The sequence below is a fragment of the Sus scrofa genome, chromosome 2 (genome assembly GCF_054392235.1).
Source record: "Sus scrofa isolate SSC_HxYL_T2T_F1_AM1 chromosome 2, Sscrofa_HxYL_maternal_Yorkshire_Landrace_v2.0, whole genome shotgun sequence".
In the NCBI taxonomy this organism is placed as follows: Eukaryota; Metazoa; Chordata; class Mammalia; order Artiodactyla; family Suidae; genus Sus; species Sus scrofa.
The window spans coordinates 112,782,982-112,803,822 of record NC_139384.1 but is presented as its reverse complement, the minus strand read 5'-3'; the positions used below and the strand labels follow the sequence as shown (position 1 = coordinate 112,803,822).

At 39.8% G+C, this 20,841-nt stretch overlaps 2 protein-coding genes across 2 annotated transcripts in view; one reads left to right on the top strand and one right to left on the bottom strand.

Annotated features, from left to right (window-relative positions):
* The window catches only part of SPATA9 (spermatogenesis associated 9), a 30,024-nt gene extending 29,254 nt beyond the window's left edge, over nucleotides 1–770 (top strand). Inside the window, 1 exon segment of the mRNA NM_001177924.1 lies at nucleotides 477–770. Within this exon segment, the coding sequence (NP_001171395.1) occupies nucleotides 477–770 (294 nt within the window).
* A 2,955-nt stretch (nucleotides 771–3,725) lies between these two features.
* Nucleotides 3,726–14,164, bottom strand: RFESD (Rieske Fe-S domain containing). The gene is made up of 4 exons (XM_003123769.6): nucleotides 14,105–14,164; nucleotides 6,450–6,625; nucleotides 6,303–6,337; nucleotides 3,726–4,012 (listed from the first exon to the last, which is right to left on the bottom strand). The coding sequence occupies exons 2-4, from the start codon at nucleotides 6,622–6,624 to the stop codon at nucleotides 3,749–3,751; spliced, it is 474 nt and encodes a 157-aa protein (XP_003123817.1). The 5' UTR covers nucleotide 6,625; nucleotides 14,105–14,164; the 3' UTR covers nucleotides 3,726–3,748.
* Between the last annotated feature and the right edge of the window lie 6,677 nt (nucleotides 14,165–20,841).

The following is a 20,841-nucleotide window of genomic DNA, read 5'->3' as shown; positions in this document are numbered from 1 at the left end:
GGTACTAGTTGGGTTTGTTACCACTGAGCCACAGCAGAACTCCTAGCTTACTATATTCGTACCAAAATGTTTATGCCCTTCCAACTGTACACAATTGGTATATGCAAAGTGGGGAGGGGGGTAAAAACAGAAAACCTACTTTGAGATATTAACATGTTTGAGGACAAATTCCATTTCTCAGAAAATGTTTCATTTAATTAAATCAGAGAATAAAGATGTAAAATATATAATGAATTGGGGGAATGTAAAGCATGTCTTTACTAAAGCATACAAGGTTTTAATTTTCTTTCTAGATTATGTATAATATATTTATAATAAGGAATTGATCTCCTTATGTTTGTCATGTGCCTGGGGTACCTGAAAGAAAGTGCTTTTTTATTAGGATATAATAGATTAATGACTTTGTTAAATATTTTATTAGATTTTTATCTGTACGTTTAATACAGATAAAAATTACCTTTTTTTTAAATTATTAGACAGTCTGTGTTAATGCTGTGCTGGAGAAGGTAACAAAAATTTTCCAAGAAGAAGAATCCATAAGGCAAAACAAAGAGGAGAGTGAAAATCTTAGAAAAGCCTTTTCTGAGCCTGTGCTTTCTGAGCCTCTGTTTCCTGAAGGTGAAATCAAAGCAAAACCTTACAGGTCATTACCAGAGAAACCAGACAGTATTTCAGATCGCCCCAAACTTCCTGCCAATAAGTTGTGTAATAAGATCCAAGTTTTACATTCTGTGTTTGACCAGTCAACTGAAATGAATGAGCAAATATGAACATAAATATCACTGAACAGAGCTGAAGAGTTATCTAATGACATTTCATCTGACAAAACTAGGTAACTAGTTTTCATATACTGATTGCTCTGCTCTAAAAAAAAATGAGGAGGACTACTACTAAAATGTCATTTTCAAGTATTTATATGGTATAGGAAATAAAATGAAACTAGATACAGAATGAGTATGTGATTTTTTTTTTTTATTTGGTCTTTTTTAAGGCCGCACCCTTAGCATATGGAAGTTCCCAGGCTAGGGGTCAAATCAGAGCTGTAGCTGCTGGTCTACACCACAGATCACGGCAACACTGGATCCTTAACTCATTGAGCAAGGCCAGGGATCAAACCTGCGTCCTCATGGATACTAGTCAGATTTGTTTCTGCTGCACCACAATGCAAACTCCTGTGATATTTTTTAACGAACAAAAAAATGTACCCTTTATTGGGTTAGACTCTGTACTGTGGTTTATAATATGGGCATATTTATAATACATTTCGAGTATCTTTCCAGTTATTTATCTGGCAGGAAAAAAACCCTCCCCATTAAAACGATACTTATCTTTTTCAGAGATAATAAAAGGATATATATTTTCTATCTACAGGCTGCATAGTTTGAATCTCCCTATTATCAGTTCTTTTAAAACTCATCTGTAAGGTTACCAAGGACTTGCGATTTATAGATATCATAAATTTATAAAACTAAATACTGGGAGATCCTGTCATGGCGCAGTGGTTAACGAATCCGACTAGGAACCATGAGGTTGCAGGTTCGATCCCCGCCCTTGCTCAGTGGGTTAACAATCCGGCGTTGCCATGAGCTGTGGTGTAAGTTGCAGACGCGGCTCGGATCCTGCATTACTATGGTTCTGGCGTAGGCCGGTGGCTAGCTCCGATTAGACCCCTACCCTGGGAACCTCCATATGCCACGGGAGCGGCCCAAGAAATGGCAAAAAGACAAAAAAAAAAACCAAAAAAAAAAAAACTGTTTACAATCTGATGAAAAGATTTTTGTATATGAGAACAGAACATATCATGACATTTTTTATTTCCACACCTAGAGGGACAGATTAAGAACCAGAAACCAAGTCCATATTACTCATTTTTTGCCACTGGATCCTGAGAAAAAACTGCTTTTATGATTGGCCCCACAAACCAGGGTCATGGTTTTGCTTTCAGGAGGTACTTTGGTTTCTTCTGTGTATTTAAAATTCTGGACACAAGTCATTAGTGGATTAGCACCTGATATAATAAGCTGGGATGTACTCATCCCAAAGATGGCACATTTTCTGTACCTGGTGAGTAGCTACTGCCGTAAATAGTATCTATAAAAAGCCCAATCCTGGCTTATTAGTAGTCTAATGAATAACAAGTGTTGGACTATAAGTAAGCAAAGTAATAATATGTAGCAAAGGTCTCTGTAGGTATAGCGTTAATGATACTTTATTCACTTATTATTTTTACAGTAACCAAGGAAAAGGATCCAGGTGGGCCCCTTAGAATATTTAGTATTAGGTTTGGAGTTTTAATTTAGTTCTTTGCCACTAAGATTACTGTAGTTTGAGACTAGGTTCCAGTTTTGACAAACAGCTTTTCTCATTCTGAATTCATAATCTGCTCATCCTAGTTCTTTCTGGTCCCACTTATATATTCTACTGTGTGTCACTGAGTTTTAGTTGATTGGTGCTCAGAGTATTATGGTGCAGTGTGGGCATGAGGCAATCAAAACAGTGCTAGCCATCAATTACTGGTTTGGAAAAATCCGGGTGAACCAATTCAACATCAACCCTCCCTATGAACTCAGCAGAAAGTTCTCTGAGAAACAATACCCTATATTTCTTCTCTCTGTGACATTTACAGGAAACACTTAGCTATACATACATAGGCAAATCTCTAAAAATAAAAATTTTAAACTTACTTGAAAATTTCATATAGGCATTCACAGTACTTTGGCTCACTGAACAGATTTCATGTCTCTCATGGTAGGGCAGCAGCTGTATGTGTCTTCCTTACTTTGGACTGTCTGCCTTGACTAGACAGAAAGTGAGCCAATGTTTATTCGGTTTTGATGTCAGGCAAATTAAATTTCTTACTTTTAAATTCAACATGTAAACTGATCCCATTTGGGGAGGAATTTTTAAGTGTAAATGGTCTGCTATGTCTTTGGAAAACAGTTAAGATTTAAGTATTTCATTGTGTTTAAATTTTATCTAAAAAACCCCCCCAAAACCCAAAATAGGGTTGGGGGGGAAATGCATGGAGTTATCAATTAAACAAGAATGGGAAGAATGCTGATAATGGTTGAAGGTGAGGGAAGGGAGTTTATTATTCTGTTTACTTTGAATATGTTAAATTTTCTCCATGATAAAGTCTGTTGTATCAAATAGGGATTCCCACCCCCAAATTTTTCTTTGTAGACCTTATTTTTTTACCTTTTCTTCACTTTTGTTACCCCAGGTTATCTTTATCTTTTTTGTCTTTTGCCATTTCTTGGGCTGCTCCCGTGGCATATGGAGGTTCCCAGGCCAGGGGTCTAATCAGAGCTGTAGCTGCCAGCCTACGCCAGAGCCGCAGCAACTCGGGATCCGAGCCACGTCTGCAACCTACACCACAGCTTATGGCAACGCCGGATTGTTAACCCACTGAGTAAGGGCGGGGATCAAACCCGCAACCTCATGGTTCCTAGTCGGATTCGTTAACCACTTCACCACGACGGCAACTCCTATCTTTATCCTTCTTAAAATGCACATCCCAAATCTATAACCTTCAGCTTCCAATCAGCCCAGAGGTTTGGATTCTATAGTCCTAATGATCATCCTTACATCACACTAAACACATGTGCTTTTGAACCTTTTCATTTATGGGTGTTAAAGATAATAAATGTGCCTATGTTGGAAAAAGTTAATCATCCTTGGTACTAAAGCAAGATTATTGTAGCAATATTTTCAAAACATACACATTTTTAATTGCTAGAAAACTTTATTAGGAAGAACTTTTAATTACTTTGAAGACTCCAGTGGCATAAAAATCCGAGTCACACTTAAAAGGCTCATTAGAAAGGGTCACATAGATATTCCCATTGTCCACTGTCACTATATGGATCCTTTGCTTTATTCCTTTGGAGCACCACTTGGGTTTTGCTGCTGGGTCTTTAGGGTCTATAGACTGATACAGTCCTTCTCCTGTTGCCAGAGTAATTTTGTATTTATGCCAGGGACAAACTATACATGGTCGTCCATCAAATTCCTGAGGAAATAAATAATTGATTTAATAATATGACTTTTTCAGTGTTCACAATAAACCTCAGACTCAGGACAGAAACTACTGCAAGTAGAACCAGGTTGAAAAACAGGCTTCTCTCAGGAGTTCCTGTTGTGGCTCAGTGCTAACGAACCCAAATAGTATCCAGGAGGACGCAGGTTCAATCCCTGACCTTGCTCAGTGGATTAAGGATCCGGCATTGCCGTGAGCTCTGGTGTAGGTCTCAAATGCAGCTCTGATCCTGCATTGCTGTGGCTGTGGCATAGGTTGGCAGCTGCAGCTCTGAATCTACCCCTAACCTGGGAACTTCCATATGCTACAGGCACAGTCCTAAAAAGAAAATAAAACAAAACACACATACACACACACACACACACACACACACACAAAACAACTGCAAAAAGCACAAACATAACGCCCCCCCAGACTTCTCTCTTTTCCTCTCATTTACAAATTATTTAGTATAAGGCAGAACCTAATCTTAGTAGTCATCAAGTCCCTTCTGCAGTTGATGAGAGACCCTGTGTGTTAAAGCTCTATCACAAGATAAGTAGCTCAGGCAACTATACCATGTGGACTGCAAGCTGTGTTGTTATCTGTTAGATATTACTGTCACTTCCTTGACAGAAAGGGGGCAAGGGCTACAAGTGCTTCTAAATGAGTTTTCACTGGCTGATGGAAGCATAGTAAGCTTTCATATATAATTTCAATAGAGGTTACTAAAGGCATAAATGCATATGTTAACTGAAGACCAATTTATGGTCCAAAGTGGTTAATTCCCAACTTTTAAATGGTCTTAAAGCAGTGTTCCTAAAATTGTAAACAGCATGACAACCACCTGAACCTTGTTTAAATGTAACTCTTGTTCGATAAGCCTAGAGCAGGGTACAAGATTCTGCAGTTCTAGGACACTCCCAGGTGTTACCAGTGTTGCTGGTCTATGGACCGTACTTTGAGTAGCAAGGTTTTATAGCTTTCGTCATGGTCTGAAACTGAGGGAAATTCTGCTACATTATCATTCAGGTGCTTATATTTTATCTCTACACCAGAAATGCAGAAATGCTGTTCTGTACCTGCACAGAACTGTCATCAATCAACATTTTCACAGTTCATAAATTCATATTCATAATTTAAACACATCTTTTCACATTAGGGCAGGTGTGGAACTAGGTTGATATGAAATATAGAAAGTGGAATGATAAGTATAAGCATGTACTGTATACCAGTCAGAGAGATGGGGGGTGGTTGCAGAGAGAGATCAGTTTCATGAAGTTGAAAATAGGAAATTAGGCAGCTAGTTTGGGAATGCAAGGAAGTAAGACAGTTCCCCCATTCCTTCCTCAGTTAAGCCTTCAAAGTGCTATTTCTTTCTTAAAATATATTCATTTATATTTTATTACTTAAAGAAGTAATATATGTGCACTGCAAAAATCAAACCATGGGGAAGTATATGAAATGAAAAGTGAATATTTTTTATTTTAAAAAAGAGATCTCATTAGACCTATAATTCTACAACTTGCTTTTTTCACCCAAAAATATATTGTTACCATCCCATACCAACACATATAGGTCTGCCTCATTAATTTAATGGCTATATAGTATTCCATAGCATAGATATTCATAATTTAAACTGTTTCCTATTGTTAAAACATAGCTTGCCTTCAGTTTTTCATTACAATAAATAATGTAACAATGGAGTTCCCGCTGTGGCTCAGCGGGTTAAGAACCCAACACAGTGTCCATGAGGATGCAAGTTCGATCCCTAGCCTCAGAGTGCATTAAGGATCCAGCATTGGCGCAAGCTGTGGCAGAGGTCACAGATGTGGCTCAGATCGCAGGTCGCTGTGGCTGTGGCATAGGCCTATAGTTGTGGAAGTTCCTAGCCCAGGAACTTCCATGTGTCATGGGTGTGGCTATAAAAATTAAATTTAAAAAATATTGCTACAATGAATCTCATATATATGTGTATATATTTATGAGTGTATACACACACACACACACACAAACACACACACTTGAACATTTGGCAATAATATGTAAAGTAGATCTCAGTGTATTTGCTAGATCAGAAGACATACCCAGTTCTCATATTTGTAAAATGGTTTTCTTTACATTGTAGGGTTATGAATTCCTAGAATATCAGCAGTTATATTCAAAGCATTAAAATATAATTCAAACCCAAATATAAATTATTTTTGAACAGAGAATGTAAATATAGTAAGAATATAAATAGGAAACATCTGAGTTTGTTGAGAATCGATTTAAGTTTGCATACCTCTATGTCTCCCAAATGTAAAGGTCCTCCTGAGTCTGCAAAGGAATTGAATATTACATCTAATCACTAAAAAAAAAAAATCAAATTTTGATAGTTTTGTGGATAGTAAACAAGTACAAGGTTTACAAATGAAAAATAAAATCTTACGGTAACAGCGAATATCCATAGCATGATATTCTCCTTTGTGGTAGAAAATGACCACTTCTCTATCATGAACAATAGCTGTCATTCTTTCAGATTTTTTAATGTCTTCTTCTCTGCCAACACAGACAGCAGAAGATTTCTTCATTTCAGGATCTTCTTCAGAGGCATCAATATCCATGCTAGTTGAACAAAAACAAAAATCCACAAATGGTCTTCACTAGTTTGGCTACACTCAACTTACAGAGATAATCATAAGAGAAGTCTAATGGAGGCACTTTTTTGTAGCTATATAAAATAAATACTAGGGAGTTCCCGTCGTGGTGCAGTGGTTAACTAGGAACCATGAGGTTGTGGGTTCGATCCCTGCCCTTGCTCAGTGGGTTAATGATCTGGCGTTGGCTGTGAGCTGTGGTGTAGGTCGCAGACGTGGCTTGGATCCTGCGTTGCTGTGGCTCTGGTGTAGGCCAGTGGCTACAGCTCCGATTAGACCCCTAGCCTGGTAACCTCCCATATGCCGCTGGAGCGGCCCAAGAAATGGCAAATAAATACATACATACATACATACATACATACTGGATTATAGTTAGTCATGATTTTGAGTTAGAGCTGTTGAGCTTACCAAAATGAGAGTGGACTCCCCCACTTTAAGGTGGCTGGACTCAGTTGATTCAGTTCATTGCATAAGATATTTCAGAACTCCTTAGACAGATACTGAAGTATCACTATTCTTTTATTCCCTATCAAATTCAATGCTAAACAACATCTGTATATTGTATTTGGCTTTTGTTGAAGAGAGATGACTTCAATAGTCTGAATAGCCTTGTACCTCTTCATTGAGGTAGCTCACTTGGTTATACCTACTGAGGACAGCCAGTTATTACAGATCAAACAGGTAACTGTATTCTAGTAGCAGGGGTAAGTGTGAGTGGACATCTTTCATTTTCTTAACAAAGATAGAAAACATCATTACTTTCTTCGGTCTTATTTCAGCATTCAAGAAGATGACGTCAATTTATAGACATATATAAATTTTAGAGAATGTGCAGGTATTCTAAATATATTTTTTTCTCAGCACAGATATTCAGCCTGCTTCTTTGAAAGTAACCCTTTCAAAGATACCTGCTGTATACTTCAAGTACATAGTTATAGGCTGTTAATTCCATATGAGAAAGAAACAGCAAGATATATCATTGTCATGGGTGTTAGGCCTTATGTAGAGGGTTTTCCTGAGGGCCTAACATATGGGGCTATTTAAGTTTTTATTTTCTATGATACTTTTCTGAATAAAAGCATGTAACTTGTTTTGTCAAGAATTTCTATATTTATTCTTTCTCCACTTCTAATCCCTAAACTATCATTCCTACCTTCTTTTCATTAGCGTTGCTATCCCAAGATTTCTGGAAATATTCCTGCTTTTCCTCCCTATCTCAGGATAGAGATTGTAGTGGTCTATAAGTTTCAAAAAGTGTAAAGAACCATGTGTAATGTTATCTAAGGATTGACAAAGAGCTTTCTCCCCTAGGCAAGAGCATATTTTGAATCTTTGCAGGTAATGAAATAAAAATCACAAGACAAAAATTGAGACACAGACATGGCCTCAATCTCATGTTGCTGTGACTGTGGTGTAGGCTGGCAGCTGCAGCTCCAATTCCACCCCTAGCCTGGAACTTCCATATGCTGCAGGTGCAGCCCTAAAAAAAGAAAAAAAAAAAAGCATATATATATGTATAGGAAATTGGCTGTGGAATACTCATGATATTAAACACACATATACTTGTCTTTAAGATATTTAACAGAATTCTAAGTCACATGTCAACTTCAAATAAACGTTCTAATTTTAGGAAGATGATCCTTCATAATCCACATCTTCTTCAAATACAGTAATATTGTCATATTTCATAGGCAGTTATTACAGAATGATGTACCTTTCCTTAATTAACAGGAACCTGCCATTTTAATTTTACTCAAATCTTAGGTATATCATTTTACACACAAACACACATATTCAGCTTCTTTCAGTGGGGCACTTGAGGGAGTTCCTATTGGGGCTCAGCGGTAACAAACCCCACTAGTATCCATGAGGATGCAGTTTTGATCCCTGGCCTCCCTCAGTGGGTTAAGGATCCAGTGTTTCTGTGACCTGTGGTGTAGGACACAGATGTGACTTGGATTTGGCATTGCTGTGGCTGTGGCGCAGGCCGGCAGATGTAGCTCCTATTCAACCCCTAGCCTGGGAACTTCCACATGCCGGGGGTGCAGCCCTAATAAAAGCAAAAAAATAAATAAAAATAAAAAAGGACACTTGGACCTTGATGTGCTTTGCTTAGAATGTTTACAAACTATAGACCCAATTCCCTGACAACAAGAGGGAAAATTTGTTAAATGGCAGTGCCAAGAGGCCTCAGGCCTTCTGATGGCCTCTCTAAATATTTATTTGATGACTGATTGGAAGTTGGAAAATGTTAGGGGGAAAAGAGCATGGCTGGCTCAATTAGCTTTTTTTTTAAATTGAGGTTTAATTGATGCACAACATTATATTAGTTTAAGGTTAAATATCAATAATGCTTTGATATTTATATTGAAATGATCACAATAATAAATTTAGTTAACATCCGTCAGCATACATAATTACAGATTTTTTTTCTCCTTGTGGTGAGAACTTTTAAGATTTCTCTCTTATCAACCTTCAAATAAAGACTCATTTTAGAAGTTTATAAAATGGAGAAATTATTTAAAAGTAGAATATGTCAGCGTATTAGGAATGAGCTTTATTTTTGTTGTGAGCCTCATGGGAAGTCTGAGGAATGAGCTTTATTTTTATTATTTTTTTATGATTATTTTTTCCATTATAGCTGATTTACAGTGTTCTGTCACTTTTCTATTGCACAGCGAGGTGACCCAGTCACACATACATGTATACCTTCTTTTTTCTCACATTACCATGAGGAATGAGCTTTAGAAAGAAGAAATTCATAGGCTGCTGTTTGAGAAGGGTAGTTTTTTTTGTTTTGTTTTTTCCTTTTGACCATGCCTGCAGCATGTGAAAGTTCATGGACCAGGAATCAGACCTGTGCCACAGAAGTGACTTGAGCCACAGCAGTGACAATGCCCAATCCTTAACCCACTGTGCCACCAGGGAACTCCGAGAAGGGTAGTTTTGAGCCATAAGAATGATAGATCCTAGATATTATATAATCCTGGGCTTTAATATACTGAGGTGTAGGATGAAGGATGTTAGTGTGTGTGCATATGTGTGTTGATGAGAAAAAGCAGAAACTTTGAATTCAATGTATAAAGGAAAGCGTTATACAAATCAAGTTTAGGAAATTATAGCGGTGTTGAATTTGTATTTTGAAGTTTGTGTTGTTTTCCCTTGCTCTAACCTACTTTTTAAAAGGATGGAAGAAATTACACATGTGCTATTTTTAAATTATTTCACAATAAAAAAGGAAGAATACAGTCTTTAAGAAAAGGCAAAGAGGACCGTTGCCATGATTTCTCTGGATTAGTTATGGCTGACTATAGGCCGGACTACAACATCTCTAAACAGTTATGTAGTTTTACTTGATTTTGGCAGATACCCAAAGTACACAAATTAGTCAGGGTGGTAATATTTACCTCCTCAGTGTTGTATGTGCAGGCATTAATGCATTTTGTGGCAGAACAGACAGAGGCAATAATGATAAGACAAATGAGAACAGACAGACTGGATAAGGAGGAGAAAGAGGCTAAAGAGAAAGAAAAATGTGGAATATACAGCACATGTAACAAAGGATTAAGATTTAGAATATATGAAGAACTATCAACTAGTAAGAAAATGCCAAATAACTGTTAAAAAGTGGGCAAAAGACATGAACAGATATTTCACAGATGAAATTTGAATGGTCGGTAATCACATGTAAATATGCTCAACCTCATTAGTAGGAAAATGTAAAAGAAATGTAAATCACAGTCACAAGAAGATACTATTTTCTACCCAGCAGACTGGCAAACAATTATAACAAGTATTGGTGAGGATAATGGAACAACGGATAGAAATGATCTCAATTCGAGTTACACCAGTTTGGCATTACCTAGTAAATCTGAATATATTTATGACCCAGTAATCCCACTTCAGGTATATTCCAGAGAGGTGTGCACAAGAATGGTTATTAACAGCAAAAGACAGGAAACAACTCAAAACCCATCAACAGAAGAACAGGTGATTTTTATATTCATTCAACACAGTGCTGTGTAGCAGTGAAACGTGGCTATATCAGGTTGGATAAATTTAAAGAATGAAACATTATTTTTAATTTTTTGCTTTTTAGGGCCACACCTGTGGCATATGGAGGTTCCCAGGCTAAGGGTTGAATCGGAGCTGTAGCCACCGGCCTACACCACAGCCATACCAACACCAGATCTGAGCCGCATCTGCAACCTATACCACAGTTCATGGCAACGGGCAACGCTGGATCCTTAACCCCCTGAGTAAGGCCAGGGATCGAACCTGCATCCTCATGGATGCTAGTCAGATTTGTTTCCGATGAGCCACGATGGGAACTCCAAGAATCAAATTTTAAGTGAAAACAATTTTAAGAATTCAGAGTAAGCTTCCACTTTTATCAAATGCGATGTGCAAAAACAGGCAAAACCAAACAATATATTATTCATGGATAAATGTATATAGGTCATACTTACCAAGAAAATGGGATAGTAAACAAACTTCCTTAAATATCAGCATATTACAGTTACTCTTCTATTTAAAATTACTATTTTTCAATATTTAAATTGCATCCTACTTTATGTAGCAAATGGTCCAAAATCCGAGAAAGGGGATTAAATGGTACCTTCTATCAGAAAATGTGCCTGTACACAGATCATGGATGGCCTATTTGAAGTTTTTGTACAGTTTATTTCAAAACTTGCCACTAGAAGAGGAAATAAGTGAATAGTTCTATTTCAGGCAAAAACTAGAAACTGGCATCAAGCAAATAACAAAATACATGACATGTGAAGTAGCATCAGAAGTTAGGTTCTACCCAACTCCCAAATAAATGAGAACCAAACATTACCTTCCCTCAAGTTTCAATCTCTTAGAACATAGAGTCTTTTCAGGTTTTTCCCCCAACCAAGGAAAACTGTAGAGAACTTTGCAGGGGCTGATAAGTAATAAGCAGAGAAGGCTGGGGCTAAATGATAAAGGTTTCAGAGAAATATGATTAGTCTTGCATTTTGCTTAGGTAAGTATTACCTCATCCTTCAAATAATTGTTCCCTCTATTCATCATAAATGGTTCTATTTACGTCATTGGGTGACTCTTTATAATTAACACCCATATTAATAAAATATTGTGGCTATCACAGTTCATTCAGACCAATAGGAGTCAGTGTGTTCACTTTAATCACTGATTTTTTGATGCACTATTCACATGCTCCCAAAAATTTCCTTTATTTTGAGTCACCTTTAAGACAGGAGAATATTAACAGAATAACAAGAAAGTGAAAAATTAAACAGCTTATTCCAGTTTGGGAGCTAAATGAAGAAAACTTCCTTCTGAAAAGTTGAGCTTTTTTTTTTTTTTTTTTTTTTTTGCTTTTTATGGCTGCTCCCATGGCATGTGGAGGTTCCCAGGCTAGGGGTCCAATTGGAGCTACAACTACCAGCCTACACCAGAGTTACAGCAACACCAGATCCAAGCCGCATCTGCAACCTACACCACAGCTCACGGCAACGCCAGATCTTTAACCTACTGAACGAAGCCAGGGATTGAATCCGCAACCTCATGGTTCCTAGTCGGATTTGTTTCCACTGCGCCACGACGGGAACTCCAAGTTGAACCATTTTGCTCCACGGTTCTCTTCAAGAAATATTTTTTGGACTGTCCCTAAAATTAGGTTTCTAAAAATGCTAACACCACATAAAATTACAGATTAGATAAATGGATCCTTTGTCTCTCTTAGATACTTTTCCAGCATTGGGAATCTACTCAGGTTGAATTTTTAAAAAAGCATATGGTTCTATAAGACAGTGGGTACGAAAGAAGCATGAAAGTAAAGGAAATTATTCTTGAGCACAAGAGCACTGAGGCGTTTTTACTAAGTTTGCGGACTTGGCCTACACGTTATTAGAATACAAAGCTCCAGAATGACACCCTTGCTTTTAGGTTCAGAGAAGAGAAATTAGTTTTATAACTTTTTGGATGGCAGAATAATAATAGATATAAAAAGCATATCTTCGCATATATGAATTCATTAATACTCAAAAACACCAAGGGGTAGGTATTATACCTATTTTCCAGAGGAGGAAACTAAGGCTACAGGATCTTCCTTAACAAAAGCTTGCCCAGATTCACAAAATAGCAGTTAAGAATCAAACTGAGATCTTGAGTATAAACTTTGTGAGCATTGATATATAAATATTAACATTTCATCTAAGCATCCACAGATTTATAAAAATAGGTGGTCTTCTAGTAAACTTCTAGCAAAGTAAATGTGTGTGTATACACCATGTGTGTGTGTGTGTGTCTCCAAAGATGATTTTCATGAAAATTTTTGCTGTTTGCACCTGTGGCATATGGATGTTCTTGGGTTAGGGATGGAATCAGAGCTGAAGCTGCAGGCCTACATCACAGCAACACCAGATCCTGAGGGCATCTTCAACTCAAACCACAGCTTGTCACAACTCTGGATCCTTAGTCCCCTGAGTGCAGAGGGGGATGGAACCCGGATCCTCACCGAGACTATGTCAGGTTCTTAATCTGCTGATCCACAACGGCAACTACTACTGAATTTTTAAAAATTTAGGCACACTAATGTACAAGAGTTGTGTCAACAAATGTTTAAAACAATACTTCCCTAATAATTTAATAAAATCACTTAGTCACTCTGGAGGCCAATACTGTCCTCTGTGATATTAGAGATCTGTGAGCACCAGGTGAGTTCACCTGGGTTTGAATCCTGGCTCTGCCATGACTTGAGGGAAGTCAGTGTTGCTGCAGTTTGCCAGCTCTAAGAAAGCCCTGCACATAGGGCGGTGGTGAGGGATATATATATGCCTGACCACAGTCAGGTGGCTCGAGTAGGGCTTAAGTATGAGAAACGCTACCATCATGTAGAGATAATCGCTAAGGTCCTGCCCACCCTGCTAGCCAGTGGGCAATGACCTCAAGCTGTGTTTAACATTTTAGCAAAGACAGCATGCAGCTGTCAGATGGAGCTGTGGTCAACAAACACAGAGCACCAGCGTGGCTGTCCAGATGTGCTGGATGGCTCCATCTACAGACTTCTGGAGATAGATATCTAGGACCGCTGGGGCCGCAGAAACCCTTGGGCAGTTATTAAGCGTTGGAGGTTACAAATGCCAGGAAAGCTTGTTTTAAAACGCCCGGCCAGCCCCACTGAGGCGGCAGGTCCGGGCTACAGCCCAGTAAACCTTTGTGGTGAACAAGCATGATGGGTTTGCAGTGTGGGGCGGAAGCCTGCCCTGGGCGTTAATGGTTAAGGAACTTGGGGTCCACAGCGGAAGAACCGCGGCGCTCAGCAAAGCCTTGGAGCAAATGCCAAACCACAGTCTCCTTCGCCGCTTCAGGTTGCCGCCGCCGGAAGGGAAGCAGCGAGCCTTGCAAGCCCGGCCCGGCCCGGCCGGCAGCCTAACCCCCAGGCCGGGACAGAACTTACCTTCCTCAAATCCCGCGCTCCACCTCCGTATGACCCGGTCGCTGCGTCGCCGCGGAAGGCTATTGCAGGAGCCAGCGCCCGGAATACGGCTCAAAGCTCCGAGGGGCGGGGCGAAGCGAAGCCGCTCACGTGACTGAGCATGCTCTTCCCCCAGGGCCTCCGTGGCCTTGCTGGCCATTGGATGATTCCCACCCGACAGATGCCGCTGGCCAACCGTGCTCGCACGCCAGGACTTGGAACTGACAGTCTTAATCCTATGTTTGACAAACCTCGGTGCCACCAACTTATTTTTTTCTTTTTACCACCACACTTGTGTCCTGTGCAGGTTCTCCTGCTAGGGGTGGAATTGAGGCTGCATTTGCTTAAGCCCGAACAAAACCGGATCTGAGCTGCATCCGTCTATGCCGCCTGGGCTTGTGGCAATGCCGGATCCTTAACCCACTGAGCGAGGCCAGGGATCTAACCTCTTCCCCACAGACACTATGTGGATTTTTAACCTGCTGAGCCATAAGGGGAACTCCCGTCAGTTAATTTTTAAATGTTTGTTGAGCTCACCACATTTATCCAGATTTTAAACACCACTGGGGCTCTCACTTGTAGGAATTTACCTTTTAAAAATATTTGCGGAAGTTCCTCACAGTTGCATGTAATCTAAGTTCAGAGATATTTATTTCAAGGAAAAATGACAGTAGCGCTAATGATCAACAGGGAAGTGGTTAAACAAAAAAGAATTAGACATGTGAATTACTTTGCAGCCACATACTCAAGAGCAGATTTCAAGATATGGATGAATTTGTTAAAAAGCAGAGTATGGAATAGTATGTGTGGTGTGCTTTCTTTATAGTAAATAAAAATTATTTCTCAAGATACTAATGTGTAGATATGTACATTTAAAAAAATATGGTTACTTTAGGGGAGATAGGTTTTCACTTTTGTATTTTGAACTTTGCAACTTAGGTTTTTCTCTGAATTTTTTAAAAAAGAAAAAACCCACAAACCACGCACCTCATATTCGCATCCAAAGTTGGAAGCTATGTGAGTGTGATAGCGTTTTTTTGTTTGTTTTTCTTTTTTTTTTTTCTTTTTTTTCTTTTTTTACAGTTTCCTTGGCTGTCTTCTAAGCAGTGATCCTTAACTTTGGTCACACTTTAATCACCCGGGAGTCATGATGAACAGACCAATAAGATAACTCTCTAGGGGTTGGTAGGAGGAGGGGGAATCAACATATTTTTTCTAACTTTCCCAGTAAATTCTAGTGTGACCTCAAGGTTGAAAAACTAGTCTATATTTAATACAATGACACACTGATCTGAGGTCCTAGAGAGGACCAGTGGGCCTGGGGCAGCTGAAACCCCGGAGCCTTCTTCATTTACCTCAGTATGTCATGTAAATGCTGTAAGCCAAAACATGTAAAAGATTGAGAAGCTCAGAATAATGGATTTGATTCCAATTTTATTTCTATTCTGCCCAGTATAGTTTTAATGTGATAGTAATATTTTATGGGATAATTTCACTTTTGACCATTTGTTCCACTGATCCAAGCACAAATTAACCATCTAGTTTTGACAAATTGCTTTACTAAAGTGATAATAAAATACATTTGATTTATTATCATTTACAATATCCATTAGCCATCCCAAATTATTTTATTGGCACATGGAGCATGTTAGCAGTACTCAGCTTGTATCATTGAAAGAATAAGTAAGGTTTGCCGTTTTTTAATGAGTATTACTTCTTTTTTGCTGTGGCATAAACCAGGCATTAAAGTAAGACACATCTTAGATCCACTGACCTTAAATCTAATTTTTGAATGGATTGAATACCTCAGTTGATATGCACTCATATGTGCATAAGATGAATGAGAGAGAAACGCACAACTTTCTTTTATCTCTACCTAAAGTATTGATGTGGTTAGTTATGGGAAAGTATGACTTGAAAGCTGTAGTGGGATGCAGAATAAACTACCTCTCTCACTTCTGAGACGCAAACATATGTGCACAGCCTAGCTGGCACAGGTGCATGAGTTAATGACAGGAACCCATAATGCCCATCTGAAAGTTGTTACAGTTCGGGATAAAATTTATGATTCCTACTGTCATTTCCCTTTTCTTTCTTTTTCTCCCTTCCTCCTTTCCTTCATCCCTCTCCATCTCCCTCTGTCTCTTTCTCTCTCTTTCTTTTCCTTTTTTTTTTTTCTTGACAATTGATTAATTCCAGCCAGAGTGGGCAACACCACCACAAAGTTCTACCTGGGGACATGTGGGGGCAGTTTCTACTTCTGTCATTCTGTTTGTTCCTTCCTCCTGGTGTTCTTTCAGCCTCCCCTTTCCTACTAGCGACATCTAGTGGTAGCCCTGGCAGGAGTTTTGTTTCCTGTCACCAAAACCTGCTTGCCTTCTGTGAGCCTGCCCACCAATATCTTTGTCTCTAAATACTTTGAAATATCCCTTCTCATTTTTGTGAGCTCTTGCTCTGCTCTGAGCATGAAGCTGTTTCCAGGCAAGCTTTTCTGAGACTAAAACTTTCCTCTCAGAGAGGTTTAAAACCTGCCTTCAATCCCAAGCCAAAATCTGAGAGCTAGTGAAAACATCCATGTTGTTAGTTTCACTACAGGAAGGTTGAAGAGTATCCAGCAATCAGGATTTCCTAGTCCTCCAAACCAGAAAAGGGTGATAACATTGCCTCTATTATGCCACTGGGATTATGGTCATGAGAAAGTTGGGGTGGCTTTAAACACTACCTGTCTGCTTGCAACAACAAAATGAAAGTCTACACAGCATTCATTTGGGTGGCAGCCCATGTAATATCTCCATCTGGATATTGTTGCAGAAACAGTGGTGTTCATTTAACATCCCACCTAGTAGCCTGCGTTTCCCAGACCATTCGATAGTTGGTTGAGGCCATGGGCCTAGTTTTGGCCAGTGGTCTGGGGGTGAAAATGCAGAGTGTCACTCCCAGACTGAAGTGTAGCAGAACAGATAGGAAACCTTTCGAGTTGTGTCTTTTTCTATCACAGTTAACCTTCTAGATGGTGGAGGCTCTTGGCAGCCTGGGTCCCTGTGTGGCTACATGGAACAGAGACCCCAGTGCCCCCCAACATGTCCACCAAGCCATAAAAGACATGTCACTTATGTGAGAAATAAACTTTGGTGTTGAGCCACTGAAATTTTAAGGTTGTTTACGATTATAATAGCATAGTTTAACCTGATAGCTCATGCACAGTTGTCTTTAACTGTATCTGTTCAAAATTGAAAAATCCAAATTTTCCCCATAAACCTGTACTTCCTTTTCCCCCTCCATCTCCACAAGTGACAACATTGTTCATATGCTCAAGGTGGAAACCCAAATGCCATACAGGAGATCTCCCTCTTCCTCACTCTTGCTGTGCAGAACAGTTAACACAGCTGACCTGAGACTACTGTCCTTAAAAAGCTCTACTTGCAGGGTCGGTCCTTGGCTGGCATCTGGGAACTTGGCTGTGAAATATTTCCTATACTGATATAAAACTTTCCCTAAGAAATAAGGGTGACTTGCTGTGCCTAAATTGTTTGTATAAACAATATGGTTTAAGCTGACCATGAAACGCTTTCTTTCTGGCAGTCTGGAACTTTGGTATATGCTACGCAGAGGTGCCCATTGTGACCAGTTCTCAATAAAAACCTTGGGTGCTGAGTCTCTAATGGGCTACTCTGGGCAGAAACACTGCACACGTTTCTTCATTTTCACTTCTAGAGGAAGAGGGAGCTCTGTGTGATCCTTCATGAGAGGGAGAGAGTGTAAGGAAGCCCACACATGGCTGCCTCTGTACTCCACCTGTGTCCTTTTTCCTCCATCCAGCTTGTATACTTACAACATCCCTGTAATAATCTTAGTGTGAGAAGAACTATATAATGAGTCCCATGTGTCCTTTTAGTGAATCCTTGAACATGAGGTAGGGACACCCCTAAACCCCCCTATATCTAATCCAGCACTGAGTCCTGTCATTTCCACTTCCTAAAATGTATTTCAAATGACTTCTTTTCTCATCTTTGTCAGCACTCCGGAAGGTGCCATCATCTTTTACTGGTGTTGGACTTTGAGAGGACCAATAAATAACTACCTTTCTTTCCTGCCTGAGTTTGGAACCAATTGAGATACAGAAAGAGATCAAAGTGTAAGCTTTAGGAGTTCCCTTCGTGGCTCAGTGGTTAATGAACCTGACTAGCATCCATGAGGACGTGGGTTCGATCCCTGGCATTGCTCAGTGAGTTAAGGATCCGGCATTGCTGTGAGCTGTGGTGTAGGTCACAGACACAGCTTGGATCTCGAGTTGCTGTAGCTATGGTGTAGGCCGGTGGCTACAACTCCAATTGGACCCCCGGGCTGGGAACCTCTATATGCCCCGGGTGCGGCCCTTAAAAAAAAAAAAAGTGTAAGCTTTATTTAATAATAAATATCCATGTTGGAGTGGCTTAAATATGCAGCCAAATGGACTTATTAACAGTCTCCTGAATTAAAATTACGTACCCAAACTGATGCCTTCTGCCTTAGAGCTCTCCTCTTGAGGGGACAGATGAAACTGTACACGGTAGGCACACAGATCTGTAGAAAGGAGAAGGAAGGGGCTGAGCTGAGCATACCCAAAAGAGAGTGAAGGTTGAAGATTTTAAGATGATAAGGTTTCTTGTTCAATCCCGATTTTTATCTTCCAGGTGGAACTCCAAGTCCTAGGCATGAAGCCAGTGATACACAAGCTGACCATAAGTGGAGGATGGAGAAAAGAGAGTAGTCCGTGAACACCAGGTGGTCTGCACTGAGCCTCAAGCAAGCTGGCCGTTGTACCAAGCCAGGTGTAGCAAATATGCCCAGAGCTCAGCAAAGGCACGGCCCAGGGGGCCTTATGTGTTGTGGGCCTAGGGTGCAGACTATTGCTCCTTGACCTTGAACAGTGTTCAGAAGGTATTCGTTGTGCCACATTGAGTCTCAGCAGAGATAGGGAGACCGCAAAGACTTGGGAAAGTAGGCAAAATTAAGTGTTTTCACATGGTTATCTTTCATATCTTTTTTTTTTTTTTTTTTTAACTTCAGTGTGTAGTGGCTTGATGTGGGATCTCAGTTCCCAGACCAGGGATTGAATCTGGGCCATAGTGGTGAAAGAACCAAATCCTAACCACTAAACCACCAGGCAACTCCCCTTAATATCCTTTTAGTGTAATTTGGAAACACAAAAACTACAGAAGAGTAATACAGGGAACTCTTTTCCCCCAACAACTATTTGAAAATATGTTGCCAATCTGATGCCCTATCCACTCCCATTTCGAGTGTGTCTCCTCCAGAAAAGGATATGCTTCTACAGAACCACAGTACAAGCCTCAAAGTCAGGAAGTTAACACTGACATATTTCTGCTATCTAATCCTCCAATCTAGTTCCCTTTTGTGGTCATATCTGCTTAGCTTCCTTGGCTGGGGACAGATCCTCAGTCTTTCCTTAACATTCATGACATTGGCATTTATTTTGTGGAATATCTTTCAGTTGAGTTTTGTCTGACATTTCTCCATGATTAGACTCAGGTTATGCATCTTTGGCAGGAATGTCGCAGAGACTGTCACAGGGACTCTCAACCCCTGTAGGGCTGTCCCTTTATTCCCTTCTCACTCGGCATGAGCTAGACTCACTCCACCATGTTGCCATCTAACCGATTTGTGCTGTCACCCTACTTTGAGCCACTGTGCATCCCCCCCCCCCCAAACCCGCACTGGGCCAGCATGGGTCTCTATTCTTCTCTGTCCCACCTGCTGGCTTTAGGACTGAATTGTTCAGGAAGGAAAGAGAAGAGGGAAAGGAATAGTGGTCAAGTGTTTCTGTAAAATATGCAAAAGTGAGATGATTTAACTTCAATGGATTAAGACCATTGTCTTTGTTTCCTTCTGTGCTCACGCATTTTAGGGATTTGGCTAAGGGGCAGTTGAGTTGGAAATACATGGGTTTAGTGAGATCTGCTTATATGATTTGCAGTCAGTTCTGTGTATAATAATGTTTTTGCTGGCTGTCCTAGTACAGAAATGCCTTCCCCAAAATACTCCCAGCTGTCTACTGGGATGACTCCTCTCATTTGCTGACACAGAGGTGAGGGCTAGGGCTCTATGAAAATATGAGTGTGTACTCTGGTGTCTAGTGCAGGAAGTATGGGAGTCCTGGAGGAAAAACAAGATTTGAAATGTTAGAGCCAGAAACTACTCAATGGGAAATTCTGTCATCAGACTTTTTATAAAATTGTAAGCCCAGGATTCTATTCTCATAGACATCATACCCATGGGATATGCTCAGTACTATAGGATTTAAACCGTAAATCCATCATATATTTTCTTGGTGGGAATTATATGAAACAGAATTTATCAGAATTCCTATGAGTACTCAAACCTGTACTAGGACTACAAACTATTTTATGCTTCCTGTCAATTAAAAAATGATTAACTGGAGTTCCCACCATGGCGCAGCAGAATGGAATCTGACTAGGAACCATGAGGTTGCAGATTCCATGCCTGGCTTCATTCAGTGGGTTAAGGATCTGGCGTTGCCGTGAGCTGTGGTGTAGGTTGCAGATGCGTGTTGCTGTGGCTATGGTGTAGGCCATCAGCTGAAGCTCCAATTCGACGCTTAGTCTGGGAACTTCCATATGCCGAGGGTGCAGCCCTCAAAAAGACAAAAGGCAAAAGACAAAAAAAAAAAAAAAAAAAAAGATTAACTAATGCAAAAC